This window comes from Zootoca vivipara, chromosome 2, assembly GCF_963506605.1.
Source record: "Zootoca vivipara chromosome 2, rZooViv1.1, whole genome shotgun sequence".
Lineage (NCBI taxonomy): Eukaryota > Metazoa > Chordata > Lepidosauria > Squamata > Lacertidae > Zootoca > Zootoca vivipara.
In genome coordinates, this window is record NC_083277.1 from 105,033,110 (window position 1) to 105,059,192 (window position 26,083).

The window sequence follows — 26,083 nt, forward strand, 5'->3', positions numbered from 1 at the left end:
TTTCTATCCCCCCACCCCTTGAATTTGAAAGGCGCAGCTTATATTCGGATGTGGGTTATATTCAGGCCAATACGGTAATAGTAGTAGTAGTAGTAATTATTATTATTAATAATAATAATAATAATAATAATACCCCGCCCATCTGGCTGGGTTTCCCCAGACACTCTGGGCAGCTCCCAACAGAATATTAAAAACTCGATAGAACATCAATCCTTAAAAACGCCCCTAAACAGGGCTGCCTTCAGGTGTCTTCTAAAAGTCAGACAGTTGTTTATTTCCTTGACATCTGATGGGAGGGCGTTCCACAGGGTGGGCGCCACTACCGAGAAGGCCCTCTGCCTGGTTCCCTGTAACCTCACTTCTAGCAGTGAGGGAACCACCAGAAGGCCCTCGGAGCTGGACCTCAGTGTCCAGGTTGAACGATGGGAGTGGAGACACTCCTTCAGGTATACTGGACTGAGGCCATTTAGGGCTTTAAAGGTCAGCACCAACACTTTGAATTGTCCTCGGAAATGTACCGGGAGCCAATGTAGGTCTTTCAGGGCTGGTGTTATATGGTGACGGCGGCCATTCTAGCATTCTGGATTAGTTGTAGTTTGGCACCCCGAAGGAGAAATGTAATAAATTCCAGGATCTACTGCTGACGGGTTGAAGCTCAGTGGTGCAGTACCACAAGGGGTGCGCGAGGAAGGTCTTAGGTTTGCTCGCCAGCATCTGCAGGCAGGGCTGGGACAGACTCCTGCCGGAAACCCTGGAGAGCTGCTGCCAGTCAGTGCAGACAGTACTGAACTAGACCGACTTGATGGCCTGGCTCAGTATATGGGTGCTCCCTTTGTCCCCCTCACTGCATGACGTCACAGTAGATCAGCAAGGCTTTCTGGCTCAAAATGGTGTAACAGCAACAACAAAAAGGCTCCCTCCCTCCCTTGTATCAGAAAGTTTTTAACTTTTGACGTTTTCCTATGTTTTTATGTGTGCTGTGGGCCGGCCAGAGCGGCTGGGGAGGCCAGCTGGATGGGCGGGGTATAAATAATAAAAGTAGTAGTAGTAGTACCGTGTTTCTCATAAAATAAGACACCGTCTTATATTTATTTTACTCAACAAAATAAGCCTGTGGCTTATTTTCAGGGGGTGTCTTATTTTATTTTATTTAATTACCGGTAAGTTGCTGATGTTGCTCAAGCGCCGACAAAGTGCCCAGCAGCGCGCGCCGCATGGAGCCCCGAGCCAGCGGGACCTGCTGAAGCGCCGACAAAGTGTCCGGCAGCGCTGCGCAGGGCGCCCCGAGCCACAGGAGGAGGAGGATTCAAAGTGCTACAGAGCACTGCTGGGTCCCGCTGGCTCGGGGCGCTCCGCATGGCGCTGCTGGGCGCTTTTGTCGGCGCTTCAGCGGGGCCTGCAGCATGCACCGCGTGGAGTCCCGAGCCAGCGGGACCCAGCAGCGCGTCCCGCTAAAGCACCGACAAAGCGCCCAGCAGTGCCACGCGGAGCACCCCGAGCCAGCGGGACCCAGCAGTGCTCTGTAGCACTTTGAATCCTCCTCCTCCTCCTGCGGCTCGGGGCGCTTTGCGCGGGGCTGCCAGGCGCTTTGTCGGCGCTTCAGCTGGGTCCCGCTGGCTCGGGGCTCCACACGGCGCGCGCTGCTGGGTGTTTTGGCGAGGCCCTCCAGAACTGCACTTAGCACTACGGCTTATTTTCGGGGTATGTCTTATATTTTTTCAACGCATGAAAATCGTGCCATGGCTTATTTTATAGGCACGCCTTATTTTATGAGAAACACGGTAGTAGTAGTATTCACCACCCCAAGAGTAGGTTGCTGAAACGCAGGAAGCCTGGGGAACAGGAGAACCAGGTGTGGATTTTGGACAGCAGAGATGAGCTCTAGGACTGAAAAGAAACATCTAAGCGTGTGTGCATAGCTCCAGGAGTTAATCTGCTCTTTAAGTCCAAGTGTATGCTCTCAAGTCACTACTAGGTCCCTGGTTTTGTGTATGGGTGTGGGTGTGCATGTGCTCATCTCGGGTTGGCAAGGCTACTGCAACAGCTTTAATAAATGCATGGCATCTCAGGCTGGCAAGGTACCGGGTTTGTGCGTGTGTGTGCATTTGTGTGCATGCATTCATGAACAGCTGGTTGGCAAGGCTGTCCTATTGCAACAGCTTTAATAAACACCGAGTCCCTCCCGGGCGCTGGACCCGTTTATTTCCTTGGTTCTGTGGTGCGTTCCCTCACCTGGGTAATGAACACGGTGGTGCAGAAGTAAATTCTTACCACGCCAGTACGACAAGAAAAACAAAAGATTCTGCAAACTTGAAGTTTGAACTCCCCGCTCTCCCGATTTACTCTAACCTGAGCCCTCCTGATTAAAAAAAGAGGGGAGCATTGACAAATCAGAAGCCAACCCGCTTTTAAGATTTCTAGGCTGGGCTGCACAGAGACATCAGGAAAGGGAGCTTTGGCAAGGGCATAATGGCGCAGGGGTGAGGTGGAGGGGTGCCAGGCTAGGCTCCTCTCAGCGGAGGTTCCTCAGCACCTCCTGGGCTCACCTGTTGGCTCAAACACCTCTTGCACTGCCACACCATCCGCAAAGCCAATCACGGTCAGGTCGTCACCTCCAGCCTCCGCCGAGCCAGGCTGCTTCCCTTCCTGCGGCTCCGAAAGCTCGTCCGCCCAGCCAGGCACCGGATCGAAGCGCAACAGCTCTCGCTGCCCGTGAAGGCTCCACTTGCTGCAGTTGCAGAATGCGCAGCGCCTGGGTGGGGAGCTGGGGAGGAAGGGGGACATGAGAACATGCTCGCCGTTGCAAGGAAAATCTACCCCCTTCCAACCCGCAAGGGTGGTCCCACCCAAAATATCCCAAGGCCTTCTTGTCCTCCAGTCCTATTTGTGCATCCATGTTGGACTCTCTGTAACCATCCGATGCCAAGCAAGGCTCCGGATTCCCCTTCAAACTGTTCCCCGGATTCTCCTACTACGGTTTGTTAACCTCGAACCCCTGAGAGCCTCCCCATTCAGAAGAAAAGCACTCCAAGTGAAGGAAGGGGGGGGGAAACACCGCCAAGGTTTCCCACCTGCAGGTCGGGGTTGGCTCTGCTTCCGCTTCCGCTTCTTCCAATGCCTCTTTTGCAGGGCCTTCTTCTGGTGGCTTCAAGGGATCAGCTTCCACGCTGCCCTGCTCCTCCAAGGACACAATTCCATCTGCTGCTGCAAGAGGGCAGTTTGTCAAAAGCCGGGCAACTGGGTAGGAAGCGCATCGCTCGTGTCACTTTCCCTGCCCAAACTGAGGACTTCACAGAGGAGTGATACGAGATATGAAGGCCCGAGGGGGGAATGTATTGGGGGCAGGAAATCTCCCCTCCCTCCACATTTTTCTGGGTCTCCTACCCCCACCCCAGACCTTCACATGTCTAGTGGGGAATACAGTCATACCTCGGTTTAAGTTTGCTATAGTTTGAGCACTTTCAGTTTAAGTACTCCGTGGTTCCAGAAGTGTTTACTTCCGAGTTCCACCCCGCGCGCATGCGCAGAAGCTATCTGCACGCTTTGCGCATGCGCAGAAGCACTCTATTGGCGCTTCGCACACTATCACCGCTCGGATTAAGTACTTTTCGGGGTGTGAATGGCACCCCAGAACCAATTAAGTACTTAACCCGAGGTACCACTGTATACTGTAAATGTTAATTTTTTTCATCTAAAATACTGTCTTATTTATTTTATAGTACAGTAAATTGATTATTGCCTTCATTTTATGGATCAATGGTCTCGTTAGACAGTAAAATTTGTGTTAAATTGCTGTTTTAGGGGGTGTTTTTCATCGTCTGGAACGGATTAATCCACTTTCCATTACTTTCAATGGGAAAATTCTCTTCAGGTTAAGTATGATTCAGGTTAAGTACGGACTTCCGGAACCAATTAAGTACTTAACCTGAGATACCACTGTATATGCATTATCAAGCACAATTGCTGACAGGAACAGCTTAGCGGGTTAAACCACTGAGCTTTGGCTTGCTGATCAGAAGGTCGGTGGTTCGAATCCCTGTGACGGGGTGAGCTCCCATTGCTTGGTCCCAGCTCCTGCCAACCTAGCAGTTCGAAAGCACGTCAAAATGCAAGTAGATAAATAGGAACCGCTACAGCGGGAAGGTAAACGGCGTTTCCATGTGCTGCTCTGGTTTGCCAGAAGCGGCTTTGTCATGCTGGCCACATGACCTGGAAGCTATACGCCGGCTCCCTTGGCCAATAATGCGAGATGAGCGCGCAACCCCAGAGTCGGTCACGACCGGACCTAATGGTCAGGGGTTCCTGTACCTTTACCTTACCATACAGATATACGAGCTAAGTTCATCTTGCCTGCACTACATAAATTTCCAGGTCACAAAGAACACAGAACTTTTTGCCTCCCTGCTACTTCAAGATGAAAACCCAGATGTTACATACTCAGTTGCACTGCTATTATGGATATTCGCTGAAGGATGGTTTGCGCCACAAACTAGGCCCAAAATGCAAGACCCATGCTCCTTCATGCTCCCTTCTTTAAAGTCGCTTTTAACCGTTTGTCCTTGTTTCTATCGTTTTTAAGTTATGTTTTATATAATCACCTCACCTTTCAGCTACTAGTTTTTATCCCTTGCCTGTTTTAAGTCTTATGTGTTCAGTTTTTTCTGTATTTTTCTTATTTTGTGCTGGTCTGTGATTAAAATAAAAGTTTGACACCAATACTGATACCGCTGACAGGAACGAGACCCAGCTCAGGACCAGTTTACCGTAACATAGTGGTCCCTCGACTTACAAATTTAATCCATTCCGAATGCACATTCGTAGGTCGAAAAGTTTGTAAGTCGAAAAAAGCGGTTTCCCACTGGAATGCATTGGAAACGGAAAAATTCGTAAGTCAAGTAAACCACATCTAAAATTTGTGTCGAAAAAACCCCATCTAAACCGCAACGGTTTTCCTTTCGGATGTCAGAAAAAAAGGAAGCGTGCGGCCATTTTTTTTCATTCATAACTCAAATTTTCGTAAGTCGAGTACTTGCACAAAGGCAATATTTCATATTTCTTCACTCTGGAATTCCCCGCCAATTGAGATTAGGTAGGCACATTGACTGTACTGTTTTTAAGGCGCCTGCTGATTTTTTCTTTGCTTTACCAAGCCTACACAAATACAGATGGATGACGTGTATTTTAAAATGCAACGTTATTTCATAACGTGTATATTTATATTTATGTTGATGCTGGTTATATTTCTATTTGGGAGAGAGCAGAATGTAGGTGGTTTTCCGCTCTGACGCTCATCCGTCCTTTTAACGTCAATCTCTCAGGTTAACAAGATTTACAAGTTGCTAAACAAACGAAAACATTGGTTTGCCACATACACAAAAAGATGGCCGCATGTTGAGTTCTCCCATGCATAGCATCTACTCCAATGTGTCCTGATGTGGTTACAAGGGGTGATTTGTGGCCTCCCTAGAGTGCAGTCAATGATGGCCGACAGAGGCGGGATTAACGCACACTGCCATGATGTCAAGGCACACAGCCAGCAAAACTACACATCGGAGAGGGAACTCAGCACACTGCTCCTGTGTTCAACGTCAGCCCAATATTCTGTGTCACTCAACATCTTTACAGTTCTGTGTCCCTCAACATCTTTACAGTTCCTCCCTAGACTGTAAAGGCAAGAAAAACTACCACTCCAGTGCGTTTAATTCTGGAAGGCTGTATTCTTCTTCTTTTTTAATGTCTGAACAGGGCTACATTTCCTTAAAAATATGAAAATGGCTAACTAATCCTTGGTTTCTGACAAAAACTTTTATTATTTGAGAGAAGTCCTTTTCTCTTGCTGGTGCAATGGAACACCACAACAGAAACCAGAGTGCACGGAAATGCCATTTACCTTCCCTTCACAGTGGTACCTATTTATCTACTTGCACTGGTATGCTTTCGAACTGCTAGGTTGGCAGGAGCTGGGGCAGAGCAACGGGGGCTCACCCCGTCACAGGGATCTGAACCGCTGACCTTCTGATCAGCAAGCCCAAAAGACTCAGTGATTTAGACCACAGCACCACCCAGAAATAAAAAAACAGAAGATATAAAAATTGGTGAAAACTATGAAACTGGGATTCAGTGAAAATGCTTGCTGGAATAAAGACTTTAAAAAAAAATATTAAAGATGTCCATGGTTTACTAAAATATTTGCATTGTCTCTTTTGTTCAGGTTGTGTTTTATACAGATCAGTTACATTTGTTGTGAGACATTGGCGTTGTATGCAGTACAGTGGTAGCTCGGTTTTCAAATGCAATCCGTTCTGGAAGACCGTTCAAGTTCCGAAACATTCGAAAACCAAAAACTCAATATGGAAAACTCAAAATAGAAGCCGCGTCGGATGTTGGGCTTCCAAAAAAGTGTTCGAAAACCAAAGCATCTACTTCCAGGTTTACGGCACTCAAAAACCGAAACATTAGTCAACGGAGACGGTCAAGAACCGAGGTACCACTGTATAAGGTTAGGGGGAAAGAGAGGGAGGAGAGGGGTGTGTGATAAAAACATATTCTTTTACTTAGTGTATGTGTGGGATTTTGTGTCAGCGTCACTTGGATAGGTTGGAAGGCTGTGTTCTTGAAAGCAGAGGAGAGCTCTGAAGATATCTCCCCTCTCGTGACCAGAGAATCTGAACCTCTTGTGGAGGCAAATTGCTCAGCAGCAGCAGCCAAACTGGGGCACCTACCTGGTGTGTCAGAGTCTTTGTCCTCACCAGGTGGCTTCTGATCATCCATCCTGTATCCAAGAGACCTAGACAAGAAGGAAAACAGCTCAGGAAACTTTCTTCTCCCCAGCCCTATTTTGTTCTTAGCCTCTCCCTAGGCTGTAAACCAGGGGTCAGCAAACATTTTCAGCAGGGAGCCAGTCCACTGTCCCTCATACCTTGTGGGGGGCCAAACTATATTTTTTTGGGGGGGGAGGGGAGAATGAACGAATTCCTATGCCCCACAAATAACCCAGAGATGCATTTTAAATAAAAGCACACATTCTACTCATGTAAAAACACCAGGCAGGCCCCACAAATAACCCAGAGATGCATTTTAAATAAATGGACACATTCTACTCATGTAAAAACATGTTGATTCCCGGACCATCCACAGGCCGGATTTGGTTTAAACCATGGGCATCCCCAAACTTCGGCCCTCCAGATGTTTTGGACTACAATTCCCATCTTCCCTGACTAGTGGTCCTGTTAGCTAGGGATCATGGGAGTTGTAGGCCAAAACATCTGGAGGGCCGCAGTTTGGGGATGCCTGGTTTAAACAGTGCCAAACAAGACATGTTGTGGCCAAGCCCCATTATTTATTGTTACTATTAATTTATTAATCACCTTCCAAACCACCGTCTCAAAGTAATGTACAGTCATACCTTGGATCTCGAACGCCACAAACCCGGACGTGTTCCAGTTTGCAAACTTTTCCAGAAGCCCAACGTCCAACGCGGCTTCCGCGTGAGTGCAGGAAGCTCCTGCAGCCAATCGGAAGCCGCGCCTTGGTTTTCGAACGTCGAACGGACTTCCAGAACGGATTCCATTTCAGAACCAAGGTACGACTGTACACATAAGATCATTAAAAACTGTTAAACATGGAATAAAAAACAAATACATATAAGACAAGGCTGAAAGCCCAACAAATGCAAGAAAGGAAAACCTCACATGTTGATACACACCAAGTTCTGCACTCAAGACATAGAATCTGCATTTGCATGCACTTGTTTTGTATAATCTACTCCTCTTCCTGAATCAATGGCTCTGGGGGGGATGGAGACAGGCAGAAGAGGCTGTACAAGAACCACAAGAGGAGTAAGGTGACCTACTACAAGCCCAGGTCAATAGCATCCTTAGAATTGCCGCCTACACACTGCTAAACTTCCCTATGCATCAAAGAGGGCCAACATTAGGAATAAAATGGGAAAAAACAACTTTCTCCAGATTACCTGCAGGTATGTAATAAATGCACCTCTCCTTCCGCCCGATTAAGCTCAGGTAATGTAAAAACAAGGAAGCCTGCTTCTCTCTACGCCCTCCCCCCAAAAAACCTCCCATTTCCAAGAACTCTCTCATTTTTCCAACAAATGGGAATGCGGTAGGTAAAATGGCTTCTGTCCTAACCAAAGAGCATCGGGGTCCAGAGCTGTTGGAAATCCTCAGAATATTCTAAGTTACATTGGGGAAATTGTGGCACAGTGAACTCTCCCCCCCCCCCCCGGTAATAGGGGCAGTGGGGCTTGCTGTAAAACACAAAAGGCAGTGGGTCAAATACTGGATCACATATATCAAAAGATATATCATCCCTTTGGAACCTCTAACAGTATTGTTAGATCACCTCTCTCTCCCCCCCCCCAGCCCAATTTGAATATATTTGATTAATTTAGTTACAACAGAGGCTATATTTCAAATACCCTGGAAAAACAAAACACCTCCACCCCAGTATCACGGGATGGTGCTATAAGATTTGGGACACCCTAACGATGGTTAACATCTCCAGTTAACTGAAAATGATGCCAGGCTCTAAATACTCCCGACAATTTGGTTCCCCATTTCTTAACACGCTTCAACTCCTTGAAGCCTCTGCAAAAAGGCGTCTAAAATTAAACTGTAATAAGCATTATCCTAGCAAAAACACCCAGCTCTATGGTGCACAGGGTATTTTATCTCTTTACTGTCAAATGTTAACAAGAATTTAACAACTTTGTAATTCCAACGTTTAGCTTTCTTCCAGCCCAAGCAGAAAATAAAATAAATTCTAAGGTCTAGTGATGAGAGGCGCTTCCCTCCCCCTCTCATTAATTCAAAAGCTATGACCATAAAACCAGATCTCACAAGCCCCTTGTACAAAGGTGCAATTGCTCCACGGTACGCAAGCAACACAGAAGATACAGAAACCTCGAACAATGTGAATGCATGTCTAGATCTCCACCTGTTCAAGTGGGTTTTGAAGGCTATAGGGTTTTAAGGGAGCAGATATTTTGCATCTCTTTTCAATGCTGTGACCATCACTCTTTAAGATTTCACTACAACGGCATGGAATAAATCCAAAACAAAGCCAAGATTCAATTTCCCTAACCAGAAAGTTGCCCCTTTCATGCAACAGGACTAAAAGTAAATGCAAAACCACCCACCCCCGTTTTAAAAACAAACGAACAAACCAGCGTTCTCGCCCCACGGAAACACAGGAAGCAAAAGCGAAGAGCAGTCTGTGCAAATGCTGGCAATATTAAAGGTCACATGGAGCCCTTTAAAGGGGGGTGGGGAATCTGACCGCACATCAATACAGTGACACAGAAACGCTCCATTAATTCAGATTTTTCAGTACCTAGTCTCTTCCGATGAACAGCGACAGACAGAACCTCTTGATTTACCAAACCCAAACTCTGTAAGCAACAAGAATCTTATCCAATCAAAACATATTTGCAGGGTGTGGGGGGCATGTGAAGAGGGACACTGGTGGGCATACTAGCATCTCTTTGGTTGCCAATGGCCTTCAGGTATCATTCTGCCATTCCATATAGAAATGGCCTTCTAAATTACTGCAACAATGTGACATTTGAGGCCTCCCGTGAGGAAGATCCCCACCTCATTCCTTGGCAAAACCCTTAAGTCCTTGACGGGCCCAACCCAAAGTTATTTTGGGGCAACCAAGAAAACCCAGCGTTTCTTACAGTGCAAAGCGTCGCATACATTCCCCCAATAGTAAAAACAGCGCCACCGAATTCATGTAGAATCCAAATTCGTGACTACTCCCCTCAAAAATTAAGTACCACACAGGTCACGCGGATCCTTACTGAACACTTTTCTCACTCCGTTAGTGGAGTAAGCCACCACAGAATTATCTGGGACAGGATTCCCCTGGACTTCTGGTGGTTTCCTCATGGCAAGAAACGAGGTTGCAGGGGACCAGGCCTAGGGCCTTCTCAGTAGTGGCACCCAACCCATGCAACGCCCTCCCCATCAGATGTCAAGGAAATGTCAAGGTAACCCAGTCAGATGGGTGGCCTAGAAATATCATCATCATCATGTCAAGCAGGAAGAGGTCCACTGGCTGATCTCATTCAAAACATTCAGAGGGGCAGAAAGCAGCAATGGCAACAGCAAAACATCTAGTAAGATGTCTGAGAAAAGGCCGCTCTATAATCTTCCAGGCTCAAAAGAGAAAGTAAGGACGCATGAAAAGTACCCACAAGACAACAAGCTCCTAGGAGAGCCAGGGCCTGCACCCGGAACCACCCACCAAAAAAAGAGGCCACGCAACAAATCCAAAAGTGGCATTTGGGGGCCGGAAGTTAAGCAAAGGTGATTAGAGAAAAGGGCAGGCCTCAGGTTCAGGACATTGGGGTGCTCCTCCTCAACTAAGCCTCTCGTTCCTCTGTTTTGGGGTTGGCCTATCACTGCGTTAAGACAAGACCCCCCAAAGGCAGGGGCTCACTGGGAATATACATTTAGGAGCTCCTGCTTAAAGTCATTCTGGAGGGAAGGGGGTGACTTTCTCCAAATCTTTACTTCCTGGTCCAGGAACGAGGGAGACGCCAAAGCCTTCCTTTGCTTCCAGCTAGGCCACCCCACTTCCAGCGGAGAAGGGGAGGCGAGACTGTGTCTCTCCTCTTTCTCCTGACCAAATTGCACCACTTCCCACTTTCTGCCCCAACTGACAGCGCTCCTCACTTTCCGGCCTCCCCTTCAGAAGATGTCTGCTCCCTGGTGGCTTGAACCTGTTGCCATAGCGTCTGCGGAACCTCTGTCTCCTGCAAGTGGAAGTCCCCTTCCCTGAAGAGAAGTCTTTTAACCTTTTAACAAGGCGTCCATCTTTCCCTCCCGCCCCACCCCAAGCCCAAGAGATGCCCTCCTCATCACTGCGGCTGGAAAAAGTTGGAATCCAAACAGCAGCAGCAGCTGGCAGAGAGAGGGTGGCATCATGCAGCTGGGCTCACCTCAGTGGCATATCAGGAGGCAAACTCACCTGCCCCTCCTGGTATGCTCAGTAGGCAGGACAGGTGCCCAGAACTGCCCCACGCACCACTCAACCCCTGAGACCCAAAGATCTGGAGGGAACCAGGATAGGGAATGCCACATTATTTTATAACCAAAGGATATCCCCCTTGTGTACAGGAGCCAAGCCATTGGTCTGCAGCTGGTGGTTATGACCCACAATCTGAGGAACACTCCACGCAAAATTGGGCCACAACAAACCACGCCTTTTGCTTTTTCAAATTCAAGAGGAAAGGGGGGGAAACGAGAACCAAAGATGGACACATGGGGCCAAACATATTGTGAATATTGGCACTTGGGGTTAACAGTGGATCCCACGCCGGAAAGGAATGAAAATCACTGCCTTCATTGACTCATTCACATTCTCTCCGGGGTTTAGCGGTATAACAGAAAAGGGAAATCACACTGCCTAAATTTCAGCGAACCAGGCTTGCCATGTGTCCTCTTTTCCCAGAACACACCCTCTTTTTCAGGGGTAAAATTTATGCCTTTTTTAAATTTGACAAAATGCTTCTGGCTATACTTCCTGGATGAGACATAGACATAACTGGTGGTTGAAGACCTGCTTTCCTCTTCTCTTCTCCTGGCCCCCACCCTCAGCAATATAGCGCAGCTTCTCTACAGCCTACATATAGTAGGGGGATTTAAAATGAGAGTCATCAAAACAACCTTTTTTCTCTCTCTCTTCAAAATATGGCAACCCTGCTGCTACGCCATCTCATCACTTTGCCTGAGGAATGAAATACTATTGCTCACTTCTGCCCAGAAACTCCTCCACTAGCAATGTCCCACCTTCCATCGGATGGCAGAAAACCGGATTCTTTTTGGGATCACAACCCGTTCAAGGACACAGTAAGTTGGAGCAGAGGAAGTTAACAGGAGCCAGGACTGGGTTCTGTTCCAGAATCAAAGGTTCCATATAACATCAAAAAGTCTTCTTTAATTCAAGCTTTCCTCACGCTCTCAAGGTTGAGCTACGCACAGCACAATCCCATACAGGTGTATTAGGAAGCAACTCCCACTGCGTCCAGGGGGCTTCATCCCAGGTAATGTGTGCAGAGCACTTCAGCCTCAGTGTAATACATATACCTTTGACTCCTTTACATTCGTACCTTGGTGCCTGGGTTCCCAAACAAATCGGCTCCCGAACGATCAAAACACAGAAGCGAAGTTTCTGGTTTTTGAAAGCTGAAAATCCGGCGCACCTTCCGATTGGCTGCAGGACGCTCCTGCAGCCAATCAGTAGCCACACCTTGGTTTTTTAATGGTTCCAGGAGTCGAGCGGAACCCCGGAACGCATTCTGTTCAAGAAACAAGGTACGACTCTATTTAAAAATCAGTGCCTCAAAATGTGCAGTGTCTATCTATAGCTCAGAAAGGGAGAACTTGTGTGGTCTTCTAGATGTTGCATTCCAACTCCCATCAGCCAAGCATGGCTGAGACGATGGGATTTGTAGTCCAACAATACCTGGAATGCAACAGACTCCTTATCCTTACTATATTCTGTATATCCTTACTATATTCTTTGGGGCAGAATATAAGATACCGAATTCAGTCTATGAAATTCAAAGCTCTACCTACCTGAATCACCATCTTGTCTACTAACATCTCCAGGAACTGCGGAGCACATCCAAAAGACTTAGAGAGAGCTTACACCACAAGGATGCAGGGAGTGATCACCCGACAACAGCAGTGGGGGGGCTGTTATTGGGTTGTTTTTATTTTGATTATATATATTGTGGTTTTTATGTTGATCTTTTCTTTGAACTTCCCTGAAGCCTCCTGGTATAGAGTGGTATAATAATAATAATAATAATAATAATAATAATAATAATAATAATAATAATAATAATAGACTGCTCTACATCAGACATTCATCGCCTGAATCAAACCATCTCTTGGAACCACCAGAAAACAATGGACACATTCAAAGTGCTATGATACCACTTTAAATGTTTGCGGCCTCCCCAAAGAATTCTAGGACCTGTAGTTTGTTAAAGGTGCTCAGAGTTGTTAGGAGATGCCTTATTCTCCCTCCCAGAGCTACAATTCTCAGGGCGGTTTAACAATCAATCCCCTATTCTCAAGGAACTATGGGAACTCTTTTTGATGGGAAACAGGGGGTCTGCCAACAACTCTCAGCACCCTTAACAAACTACAGCTCCCAGAATTCTTTGGGGGAAGCAGTGACTGTTTATAAGGTGACAGCACAGCACTTTAAATAGATGGTGTGAATGTGGCCTGTGCGCACAGTCTGGCTTCCAAAGGCCATAGTTAGCGCAGAATTTAGCAATGAAATTTCTAGCAGGGTATTTTGCTAACAAACAGAGGAGGGATCGCAACTCAATGGTAGAGGACATGCGTTGCCCAGAGTCAATCCTTGGGCATCTCTTGCTGAAAAGGTAAAGAGAGCATGCATTGCAAAGGACCATGTGCCTGAGATCTTGACGTGCTGCTGCCAGTCATAGTACACACTGCTGGGTTAGAGGGGGAAATGGTCAGATCGGGTGTAAGGCAAGCTTTTTGGGAAGGCTTATATACCGGTAGGATGATGCTTTTCAAAATTACTTAAGCCTTGTTCCCGTAATCCAGGTTCAGATCTTCCACTAAAGAAGGCAGACACAAACATTTTCCAAAGGGGGAAGCTTAACTATTACCCATGTGGGAATGACACGGATGAAAACTTCCCCAAAGCACAGGAAAGAGAAGAAGGATGCACAGAGCCTGCCCCTCCTGGGAACCCAGCCCCAAGGATGCAGCCTTCCCCTTGGCAAGTAGTTTAGTGGAAGGGCAAAAAAAGAGAACTAATGCCTGCTTTCCCCACACACAGGCTGGACCTGCCTCGCTTCTTAGACTGTAAACTGCAATACCGCAGCTGTCTTTTTCACAAAACCTCCAGCCCTGTTTGACCCATAGCCTACAATAGCTTCTAGGAAGGCCACCAAACAGTTAAAGAACTCTTTAGCTTATTGAAACAGATGCTTTTTAATAAAACACACCTTCGTATCCTTGAATATATATAAACTTGTCCTGGAAAAAAAATTCTTCCATCATTTTATGGATGACACAAACATGTTGATGTACCACATCACAAACCATTTTTAAAAGAGGAAGCATTCCCTCCTCTGGGATGGGGAGGAAGCCTTCCCCAAAATGCCAATTGCCTCCTTACATTTTGGCGAAGCCCTTGCATTAAAAATATTTAAACCATTTCTAATAATCTGATGGATGATTTAATTAGGGGCATATTTTTGACTGACCAAAAGCTTTTAAATAAATTAATCTAACTGACCAACAGCTTCAACACTGCTAGTAACAAGTATCCTGGTTGCGAGTCTTGGAAGACCTGCTCCCCGCCTTGGAGGCCTTTTCCCACCTGGCCTGGAAAGCCGGGGCCCGGACTGACTCCAGCTACAAAATCTGAGGCTGCTGAACAGACTCTTCGGCTGGGGTGTTGTTGTTGCTACTGTAATTGATCTTATTCTTTGTATCTTTATTTTAGATCTTATTATGATTTGTGTGGAAATTGTTTAACTCGGCTGTGTACTTTTCATGTTTTATTTATTGATTTTTAATAATTCTGTTACGTTTGTAATCAGGTGGTTTTTATTCTCATGCCGTAAGCCACCTGGAACAATGGTTTGAACTATGGAAAGGCAGCATACAAATAAAATTATCCATATATGTGTTGGTTCTTTCTGCAGTGCCAACTTTTGCCAACACAGTAGCAAATACACTCAGGCTGCAACCGTAAACTGGAAGCAAGGCCCATTGAATGCAATGATAAATACCTGCAAGCAGAAGTGCATGGGATTGCAATATCAAGGTCCTGATAAAAAGAGTTTCAACAATCTTCTATGACAACATAACTACGTATGTTGTGGACTGACTACACGAAAACAATTTATGCAACATGTGAAGTGGCCTTTATAGATCACAACTTGCTTTAAGGATTAAAACAGGGTTTGTTCAGACACGCAGTTTGCCGATTTGCAATGTTTAACACCTTCTTCTCTGTTTCGTACGGTAGATGTTTGTTTGACCTTAACACGCGGCCAGTGTTAGAAACTCAGATACATAAGCTAGGTGCCATTAACCCCTTAAACAAGGGTTACAGTCGCTAAAACAGGGTGCCTGCCTAGTTGCCATTTTCACATAGCCTCACAATAGGACAGGAGTTTTTATTGACTTTGAAGGAAAATGGGGATATTGGGTATGGCACAGTGATGGTTCTCAGAGCCACCATGTCAAAAAGGCATCTAGGATTCGTACCTATGACTGGAGGAAAATAAAAATTACAATGCAAAAAAGCAAGTCACGCCTTTCAGGCCTACAAGGAAAAGAAGAAACCTCTTCCTCAGCCACATACGCCTTTTCGTCAGGAACGGGCAAAAGGTAAGATCGATGACATGCAATAGCTACCCGGATGACATGCAATAGATCACCAAGGATTTCCAACTCCCAGCTTTTTAACTATTGCAAAAACAATATGACCACACACACACACACACACCCCTATATTAGACCAATGAAATTATGAAAGCTTGGGATAAGCAAGAATGGAACTTTGCATGGAAGGACTGTTGAGCTCTGTTCAGTTCTGGTCCTCAGAAATCCCTCTGCTGAGAGTCCCCTGCACCTCAAGTCTATGTCTCCTGCACCAAGCTCCATTTGGTGAATCTCGTGGTTCTAGTAAAAACACAAAGTATAGCCAACAAGTCTCAGCTATGCACTTGCTTTACATTACACCAGGGGTTTTCAACCAGTGTGCTGTGACCCTGGGGTGCCTTGAATGTCCCTCTCTCCTCCCCTCCCTCCGATGCCCTCTCGTATCTCAGCTGTTTGTTGCAGCAGCCCTGGCTGCAAGCTCCCCAGGCAAAATGGTGTCTATGGGGCTGACCAGGGGAGAGGAGAGGAGGCTGAGAGAACACCCCACATGGGACGGTGTTTGAAAATGGGTGAGGGGCTGCTGGCTCCGCAGGCAAGGGGTGACCTAACTGGGCTCCTGAGCCCCACAAGGGTGCCGCAGAAAGAATGTACAGTAGTTGGTCAAGGGACTCAAAAAGGTTGAAAAACCTCTGCATTACACTGTTGCTGCTTAACAAAAAGACTCCCCTACAAAAACTGGTCTGGAAATCCAGTTTGGTGGTTTCAAGAAGACCAAAGACTGTGTAACTCCTGGTCCTTGATGTTCAGATTAGGGCATCAAATCTTAAGAGTTAAATCACGAGCGAACGTTTTTTTTCTTTAAAGTATGCACATACCACCCCACAAAATGCCGAAAGCTTTCACCACAAGAAATGCTGCTCTTGTGTACTGGACTTGAAATCCAATTGTGCATTGGCATCACTATTCATGGTTTGGTAACCTCCAGATTAGATTACTGCAATGCTTTGCACATGGGGCTACCTTTGAAGACTACTCGGAAATTTAGGTCATCGTCTTCAGGGCTGCCGACTCCCACACAAACTTGCCCAAGATTTGTTTCCAGAGGCTCTTCTCTGGACGGCTCGCCGTCCAGGTGAGGTGAGGTGAGTGGTAATCAGAGAAATGGCCTCCACAGTGGTGGCACCCCACTTAAGGAATTCTCTTGTCCGAGCATCACTCCAGGTGCCAAGCCTTATGCTTTTGCCTTCACACAAATACTTTTTAAAAATAAAAATAAAAATTGCCCAGCTTAAAAATAAAAATTGCCCAGTTTAGTAGTAAACAGCCACTGACCTTCCTTTTTAGTATTGTTTTGTAACGTACTTTTTTTTAATTAAAAAAACTGTTTTATTATTTTATAACTACAGCTATCTTCAGAGCTGCAACTGAACTAAAGGGTGGGATGTGACCAGCGTTCGAAATTCGCCAGGCGCATTTTGCACCTGGATATCGGCCACTTGCGACCAAGCAAAGATGCCCGGGCAGCAGGAAGGTCTCCCTCACCCGGAGGTGCGTGCCTGGGGAATCCTTGGATCTTGACCGTTTTCACACACTAGCAGCACACCCTGTAGAATTCTATCCATTATATCTCATCTGCACAATCAGAACAAATTTCAGGAACCAAGAAGTCATGATTGAAAAATAGGACGTTTGAGCCACCGGGCTCAAAAAATGGCAACTCGGTATTCCATTCTGGCAACTGTAACCCTTTCTAACATGTGCCATTTTACAAATAAAGTTAGACACCAACACGTCTACGCTCCATACTTCAGCTAGTATAAACCTCACAGCTCCCCCCCCCTGCCCCCATCACTACAGAAAACTAGGAACTGTGACATCGTGGTGACAAGATCTTCAACACAAAACTGAAATCCCCTGCCTTCACATCTCCCCATAGGCAAGGGAGAGATGAGAAGCCACAACTATTAGCTGGTTTTGGGTTTAGCATTGACATAGCCCATTGGTGGGGAACTTGTGGCCCTCCAGGAATTGTTAGACTGTAACTCCCATCATTCCCCCCCCCCCCCCGGCCATGCCAGCTAGGACTTTCACCGGGGGAGCCAAAACTTCCTCTCAAATCATAGAATCATAGAATCATAGAGTTGGAAGAGACCACAAGGGCCATCCAGTCCAACCCCCTGCCAAGCAGGAAACACCATCAAAGCATTCCTGACAGATGGCTGTCAAGCCTCTGCTTAAAGACCTCCAAAGAAGGAGACTCCACCACACTCCTTGGCAGCAAATTCCACTGCCGAACAGCTCTTACTGTCAGGAAGTTCTTCCTAATGTTTAGGTGGAATTTTCTTTCTTGTAGTTTGAATCCGTTGCTCCGTGTCCGCTTCTCTGAAGCAGCAGAAAACAACCTTTCTCCCTCCTCTATATGACATCCTTTTATATATTTGAACATGGTTATCATATCACCCCTTAACCTTCTCTTCTCCAGGCTAAACATACCCAGCTCCCTAAGCCGTTCCTCATAAGGCATCGTTTCCAGGCCTTTGACCATTTTGGTTGCCCTCTTCTGGACACGTTCCATTTAGCCACACTGAAAAATACCGCAAGTGCTAAAACAGAATTTAGAATCTCCTCAAATCTCAAACCAAATCCATTTGTTCCCTCTAGGCCTTCCTATGGTACACCTTTGCCGACCAAAAAAAGGCAAAACACATCACTGGACAAAGCACTAGGTGTCAATTCAAAAGTTCCGATTTAGCCTTGCCAAGCAGCCCTTGTCCCTTGTCAAATCTACCTCTGCCTCATCTGTAAGAAATTTTTTTTTGAAATAAATAAAATGAAAAGGGCAATGTATTCCATAGGCTCATGGAAATAAATTAAGATGAAGAAGCAAACCACCCTCGCTTACCCCCAAAACTTACAAAATGGGGAAAGTAAAATAAATGTAAAACCCATTAAGAAGAGAAAAAAAGGCTATAGGGTGGGTATAATCTGTGCAAAATTCTATGATGGGGCAACAGGTGTTTGCAGTGGCCAAGTTTGAAAGACCCAGCAGATGAGGCAGATCTATAAAGCGGGGATCCCAGGGTTTGAACCAGAAATGAAGACCTAGCATAGCAAGTCACCTAGATCTACAAAAGCTTAGCCTTCGGAGCTCTCACCAGGCACAGGTGGGAGTGGAGAGTAACACAAGGCCCTGCTACTGCCAGGCAATCTGAAACATCTGGGTTGGCCCAGTAAAGTTGAAATACAGTGGTACCTCGCAAGACGAATGCCCTGCAAGACGAATTTTTCGCAAGATGAATGTGTCTTGCGATCCAATGGTGACCCGCAAGACGAATTCGTCTTGTGAATCGCGGTTTCCCATAGGAATGCATTGAAATTTAATTAATGTGTTCCTATGGGCAAAAAAAGAAATTTCAATGCATTCCTATGGGAAACCGCGATTCGCAAGACGAATTTTTCGCAAAACGAATTGACTCGTGGAATGAATTAAATTCGTCTTGTGAGGCACCACTGTACTAGGAGCCTGCTCATCAGTTCTTACCTGGTTAACAGATCAGTGACCATTTACCAACAAGATCTTTAGGCTTCAGCTCAAACCTTCTGCCTCAACAGCTGATCTTGGGAACCCTAGATTTTAGTGTACATGCATACATACAGCTTCAACAGGTCTGGATTGAGGCAAGGCCTGTAGTCACAAAAATAAGGAGTTCCTGGTTTTCTTGAGAAATTCAAAAATATTTCTATTTTAGGGCCAGGATTTTTAATGGACACTTTGGTTACGGCTGTTTATGATCCTCAATGAAAGCTGGTGGCTGACAGTGAGGCAATAGGGGCAAACCCATCTCTTATCTCTTCTTGCAATTATCATTACAACTCAGCAGTTACACAAGGAAATCAAATGATATAAAGAGCTTCTCAAGCAATAAGGGTTAAAGCGTGCACAGAATTCATTTCCGAAGTCCCAAGTGCGATTCTGCAGCACGAATGATGCAAACACAGAAGTCCTTCCCCTTGCAAGAAGTTCTGGTTCTATTATCACCATTTGAGGCAACCGCGCACAATAAGAAAATACCGTAATTATTTGGGTAGCCAAATATTAGTGACAACTGCAAATCTCCCACAGCTGCAAAAACACACCCTTTGCAGAGTTTGCTGCAACAAGATATGTGCAGCAAGATCAAAGGTCCAGCAACCCCTGGTAGGAACTCTGTCTTCGCTAAAAATATATATATTTATGTAACTAAATAATGTAAGTAACAGGATTTTAAACCACCATCTGGATCATGCAGCACACTGCAGGTGAGCTCTGCCCTTTGATGTGGAATGTCTTATTAAACCAGAGCGGGGGAGACACATCCCTCCAGATGTTGCTGGACTCCCCAAACCCAACGGCACCAGCCAGCATGGCCCATGGTCAGGAATGGCAATGGGAGCCAGAGTCTCAACAGCCTCTGAAGGGCCTGAGGGTCCCCACCTGTGCATGAAAGGGGGCACACATGTATCACTGCCCTCCGCAAAGCCAGTTGCCGTTCAGCTGCTCTCGCTCGCTCTCCCCACTGTCAAGAAAACGAGAAGTTCTGCTCTTCTTCAGAGAGGCAACTGGTTTAGAGTGTGTGCAACAGGTGTGGCCCACAAAGTCCCCTCTTTGACAGCCCAGAGGGTGAAGGAAGGTATTTGTATTTCACTGGGGCACAAAACTCACCGGCCAGACTCTGCCACACGCCCCACCCACCCCAGGCCCCCTCTTAGAACAGGAAATTCTGCTCACCTCTGCAACTGCTCTTCAACAGCAGCCTACTGCAAATATGGATCTCGGCATCTTAAAAAAGGAGTTGTTTTGCGAGACAATTACCAGCACCACCTCTGCGCCCCCCCCCCAATCCCAGCTTTGTCTCCAAGCATACTATCACCTAGAACAGGCATAGGCCACCTTGGCTCTCCAGATGTTTTGGAACTACAACTCCCATGATCCCTGACCACTGGCCCTGTTAGCTAGGGATCATGGGAGTTGTAGTTCCAAAACACCTGGAGAGCCAAGGTTGCCTATGCCTGACCTAGAAGAACACTGGCACAGAGAGAGAGAGAGAGAATATGCCAACACAATTCTCCTCTTCAACACCCCCCCCCCCAATCTCTCAGCAAATCCCTCCGGACTCCTCCATAATCCCATGCAGGCTACACTGCTGGGGGGGGGGGGGGTGGCGTTCTGGGAGAAGTAGGCCTTGCCACTTTGTATGTTTCTAGGAGGGAGAATGCCGTACCCTAACCTAATTCAAGAGAGAGAAGCCTCCTACATTTTGAAAGGGGGGTGGTGCAAGGAACATTTCCAATCAGACCGGGCCCCTCAGAGAGCCCTCCATTTTCAAGAAACCTCACAACGCAACAGTCCTGTAGAGAGAAACACCTATTTGTAATGTGACGGTTGTCTCTCCTTCCAATCTACAAATTAAAGCTGCCTTTTAATCCCAGTGAAACTGAATGTAAGGTGGGGGTGGGGGAGATGTGGGACACTTGGGAAGCAAAGCTGGCAAAGAGAGGGAGTGGGGGGGTTAATAACTAGAAACCTCTAATGAGTTGTTAACAAACACTTCCCCCTTTAGCGCAATACAAGAAGAGAAGTCAGATTTGGTCCAAAACAAATACAGTTCCCTGTGGATTCCATCATTGTGCAAAACATACCAATAGATACTTGTGTTTCTTAGGCCAAGGGAAAGAAACGAATACGTCCTCCTTTGACCCAAAATTAAGGCAGCTCTGTTATTCCCAACAGGAAGGATGTGAAAACCATTTCCCCCTTCCCAATCGCTAATTTATAAAGGCGAAAGAAACACAGAGGCCTAGACTGGGGGGGGGGGATATATATTCAGTTTGCTTGCTAACAGCGGCCTTCCACCACCTTCCCTTCCCCAACTGCTTTTACACAACAGAATTTCTCATGCACCAGAATGCCACATAAATCAGCGAGGTTTAAAATTCCGACATAAATGCACCCTCAATACATTTGACATTCAAAAACGGCTAAGAGATTAGGGCTTGTCTTTCTTCTCTAGATCTAGAAAAATGGGGAGTCCTCACCTACCTCTCTTCTACAAGGCGATCCAGAAATCCTCACCCGGCAAAATCCATCGGCAAGATATAGCAGAAATCATTATCCAAAAAATCACGAAGGGAGGAAAAGGAAGGGTTTGCATTTGTTCCCTTCCTTAAAAAAAAACAAAAAAACTATATATAGATATATATTTCTGCTGGACTTTTATTTACAGCCACCCGGAGAGCGAAGGGAGGATAAAACAAGCAAAACAAAACAAAACAAAAAGGTTTGGGAAGGATGCTAGTTCCAATATCCGAGGCTCTCTCTCCACCCAGGAAAAAAAAGAGACCGCCCAGCCCCCTTCGGAGAGTAGGGGACGGGTGAGCTTTGCTTCCTTCCACCACGGCAGTTCAGGGTTCCAAAATCAGCCCAAAGGGAAGAGCGAAGCAGCAAGATCCCTAGGACGACACACAAAGGGAGCTCCGGTTTTGCCTTTGATCTTCAAGCAGCCGCATCCGACGGAGAAGGCCTTTCTGCCTGCGCGTCCCCTCGCTCACTTCTGCCTCCGGGATTCTCTCTCGGGGTCGTCCCCCCCACCTACCCACCGCCTGCCCGCCCCTTGCACCTCCCGCTTACCCCCTTGCTCTTAAGCAGGAGGCGACCCGAATGGAACGTTTCGAACACTCACTTCTAGGCCGGATGGAACGCTGAGGGCTCCCGGGGGGTGGGGGGAGGGAGAAAGAGAGCGAATGGAGGAGAGTGGAAGAGGGGGGGGGTGAAATAGAACGTTCAGAGTTTCCCTCCCGATGGAACGTTCATACTTTTCCTTGCCTCTCCCCAGCCGCGCAGATTCTCTTTCCCGGTAAGACACACAACTAAAACTAACCCGGAGCCTCAGCTCACCATCCTCGCTTCTTATTATTTGCTACACGGAACAGAGCTAAACACGCCCGGCCACAGCCTCCCTCGGAAGGGTGGCTTGCAACCAACACACCCTTGTTTCGCCTGGGGAGGGGTCTTCTCGTCTCTCCCCACCACCACCACCTCAACCCTCCCGCTGTTAGCCTCCTCCCTACCTTCTGTTCCAGGCCTCCTCTCTTTCTTTTCCTGTTTCGCTCTCTCCTCTTCCTTTCTTTTCTTTCCCCCCACTAAACTTCTCCCCTTCTCGCCCCTTGCACCCTAATTCTCAGCTTCAGCGGAGGAGGGGGCCCCAAAGCAGCATCGCTGGCTGGTCTCTAACCCCCCCACTCGGCTTTCCCTCCCCCCGCACCCACCCACAACGAAGGGCTTCAAGGAATGGAACAGAAAGTGTTCACCGAGGCAGCCATTTTCAGAGAGGAAAGTAGGTCCTGCTGGGCCAGCTCCGGGTTTGCTTAACCTCCCCCTCCCTCCTCCTCTTTCTGTGCGAGGGGAGGGTGGGATCCCGGAGTCAGGGACTTGTCCCCCTTCCTTGTCCCTTCCCTCTCTCCGGACGCCTCTTCTCCCCCTCGGAAAAGGCAGAGGGGATCCTGGGTGAGATCCGGTCTGAAGCCCCCCTTCGCCTTTGCCTCGAGACGGCGGGGGGGAAGGGGGGGAGGAAGAAAAAAAAAGGAGGGAGCGGGCACTTATTTTGTGTTGGAACCCGATGGCGGAAGGGCACGCAGCAATGGCTTTTGGGGAAGTGAGAGATGCGCCCGTACGGAGCCTCAGCGCACGCTCGGCTGCGGATCACTTCGCCGGCTTTAACCCTCCCGTGCCCGGGCCGGGTGGCTGCGAAAAGCACGTGGGACGGGTTCAGAGGGCTCTTCCTTCCCCACCCTCCGCGAGGGTGCAAGGGAACGCGGGACAGGTGCAATCCTTGCAAGGGGAGAGGAAGCCGCGATTCCGCTCGTTGCACAGGATGGGGGTGACCGGGAAGCAAATAATAAAAATAAATACCTTTTTTTTAAAAAAAGAGACAGCACAGCACTTTTCTCAGCAGGGCACGCGAGCGGTGGAGGGTTCTTGTTGGTCTCTGAAGGGGGCGCTCGCTCCCTCGCCCGGGCACATGCCTCCAGGACTCGCGCTATAACCTTTGCTCAAGTGAGGTCCCGCTGCGCCCCCCAGCGGCACCGAGCTCTCCAATTTCTCTGTTTTCTCCCACCGCCACCCCGCGCCCGGCTCCCCGAAAGACGTTTCCAGCGGACCTGTTGGGAATCTTGCAAAGGAAAACGGTGACCCACCAGAATCGGTTAATACACACGTTCTCAGCTTTGACCCCCGGTTGCCCCGCAAGGTCTTCCCTGGGCTGTGCCTGCGAAGCTGATTCGAAGTGTCAGGTTGACCTGGAACATCTTGCGTCCCGCGTTCCCTTTTCCGGGAGGAAAGCAGTTTTTATTTTCTTCCCCAACCTCCCTAACCCATGCAGCGCTTTGCATTCCTTCCTGCCCGTTTTTCTCCCTGCACGATCGCACAGATGCGACAAACTGGCGCAGCTGGTTATATAATCTCTTGGATTCGTATTTGGAAAGTGTTCTCTATCTAAATATATATGTACTGTATATAGCTTCAATTTCGGGTTTTTCGTCGCTGTTGCTTTCGAAGCAGGTGAGTTTCTCTGGGTTTACTCTCCCGGTGTGAAGTAGCAGGCTAGAGCAGGCGGGGTGCTTTCGATGTTAACTGGAGCCAATAAAATATTTGAGGGGGACAGCCCCCCCCCCAAAAAGTTGATGGGCATTGTCATACAAATGGTAAGTGTGTGCTGTGTCATGTGACCGATTATTATACGAGGTGGAGCTTACCTGGGCCCCCCAATATTTTATTCAAGTCCCCCAAAATGTACATACTGATCTTCCTTTCACTTGCTATCCTGAACCGTTTGAGCATTTTTCTGCGTTTTATGTCAATGTCGCGAGATGTTTTTAGGGCGCTCTTTAGGATATTTCACACCCCAAGATTCTCAACAACTACTGTAAAAAGGTACAGCCACAAATTCCCTATTCACACCAACTTTTTTGTGTTGCTAATAAGAGCCCTCCTACAAAAAGCCCCCACCTCTCAAAATACAGAAACGGCACTCTCTGTTGCAACTGCCTGATAAAGAGAATAGGCAGAATATTGATAATGGGTGTGAACAGTGGCTGGCTTGTGTGGTGTGTTTCTGGGGACAGGCCGGCTGGGGGTGCTATCTGTGTGCCATTCCGGCTCAGTGGATTCCCCAAGTCTCAGCAAGACTCCCAGCTTTTTGCTGTTAAGAGGACCTCAGCATCAGTGCAGATCAGTTTTGCTGCGGACTTCATCTTTTCCAGGTCAACCTTAGGGTTGTCCCAGATAGTTTGGGGCCCAACACATCATTTTAAAAGGAAACATGTTGGATTTGCCTCTTTACAAAGGGCAGGATTCTGGTGATCTTGTGTGGCTGGTGGCATGGATAGTAAGCCATTGTCATCGCCTGCTAACTGCCTGATTTAAGGGGTTTGTGGACTCACGGCTCCCCCCCCCCCAAGGACACATAGCCAGTTCATATGATTCATCCCTGGAAACTTTTGGGTCTGCATGGTTCCCATAATGCAAGGATAAGGAACCTCAGGCCAAATGCAACCCTCCAGGCCTTTTTTGTCTGGCCTCTGGGACACTCCTCAGGCCACGTACCCTCTCCCCAGACCACATCCCTCACTGGCCCAAGTGTTTTTGCCTGGTTCGACTACATCCTTGTTTCCTTAAATGGAGGAAACAGTGTAGAAACAACTAGCCCATCTTAAAATTCACATTTGTGGTTGCACCTTCCCACCAGTGACATATGGTCCTCAGAAAGGTGCCCAGGAGGGAACACGGTTCTCAGGCCGAAAGAAGTTCAGCTCACCTGCCATAACGCTTTGGGAGAATTAGATAGCGGCATGTTATTGATCCCATGAGAGGAGGGTGGAATACTTGTTTTAACTAGGCCTATAGACACTGCTGCCCACACAGAAAGACAGATTGAAGGAGACAGACAGATTTAGTTGAGGGAAGATCTAATGTAGACGTGTGCAACTAAAACTCCCATCAGTCCCAGAAAGCATAGTAAATGACCAAGAGTGATGGGAGTTGTAGCTCAGCAACTTCTGGAGAGGCAAAAGTTCCCCACACCTGTGCTAAAGGGAAAGATGCTGAAAGTAACGTTTATTTTTTCGTTCAATAGTTTGTTTTTTAATGGTTGGATTGCAGTTGTTGTTGCATTTGTTTTTATATTTGTAAGCTGCTTTCGGTTTTCTTCTTAGCCAACAAGCTGCTTTGGGCAACTCCGTTGTGGAGGGGAAAGAAGGAATATACCGTTTTTTAAAAACCATTAACCATTTCTCTCTCTTTTTTGACAAAGTTACAAACTTGGTGGATTAGGGGAATGCTGTGGATGCAGTGCATATTGAGTTTAGTAAAGCTGTTGACAAAGTCCCCCATGATATTGTTGCAGAGAAGTTGGAAATGTGGACTGGATGAGGTACTTCTAAGGTGGATTTGTAGCTGGCTGGCTGACCAAACCCAAAGAGTACTCATTAATGGTTCCTTGTCATCCTGGGGAAAAGTGACAAGTGGCGTGCCACAGAATTCTGTCTAGGGCTCGTTGTTGTTCAACGTCTTTAAAAACAACTTGAACAAAGGAACTGAGGGAACGCTCATCAAATTTGCAGATGACACCAAACTGGGA

At 47.2% G+C, this 26,083-nt stretch overlaps 1 protein-coding gene across 10 annotated transcripts in view; it reads right to left on the reverse strand.

Moving 5' to 3' along the window:
• Positions 1–23,733, reverse strand: part of LOC118079598 (histone-lysine N-methyltransferase 2D) — a 98,693-nt gene extending 74,960 nt beyond the window's left edge. For 3 of the 10 annotated variants that reach the window (XM_035103913.2, XM_035103914.2, XM_035103912.2), the window contains exons 1-4: positions 21,490–22,701; positions 6,723–6,787; positions 3,072–3,204; positions 2,547–2,764 (exon numbers count right to left, since the gene is read on the reverse strand). In XM_035103913.2, the coding sequence (XP_034959804.2) occupies positions 2,547–2,764; positions 3,072–3,204; positions 6,723–6,771 (400 nt within the window). In that variant the 5' untranslated portion in view covers positions 6,772–6,787; positions 21,490–22,701. The other 7 variants (XM_035103907.2, XM_060271989.1, XM_035103910.2 and 4 more) reach the window with 7 other exon arrangements.
• Between the last annotated feature and the right edge of the window lie 2,350 nt (positions 23,734–26,083).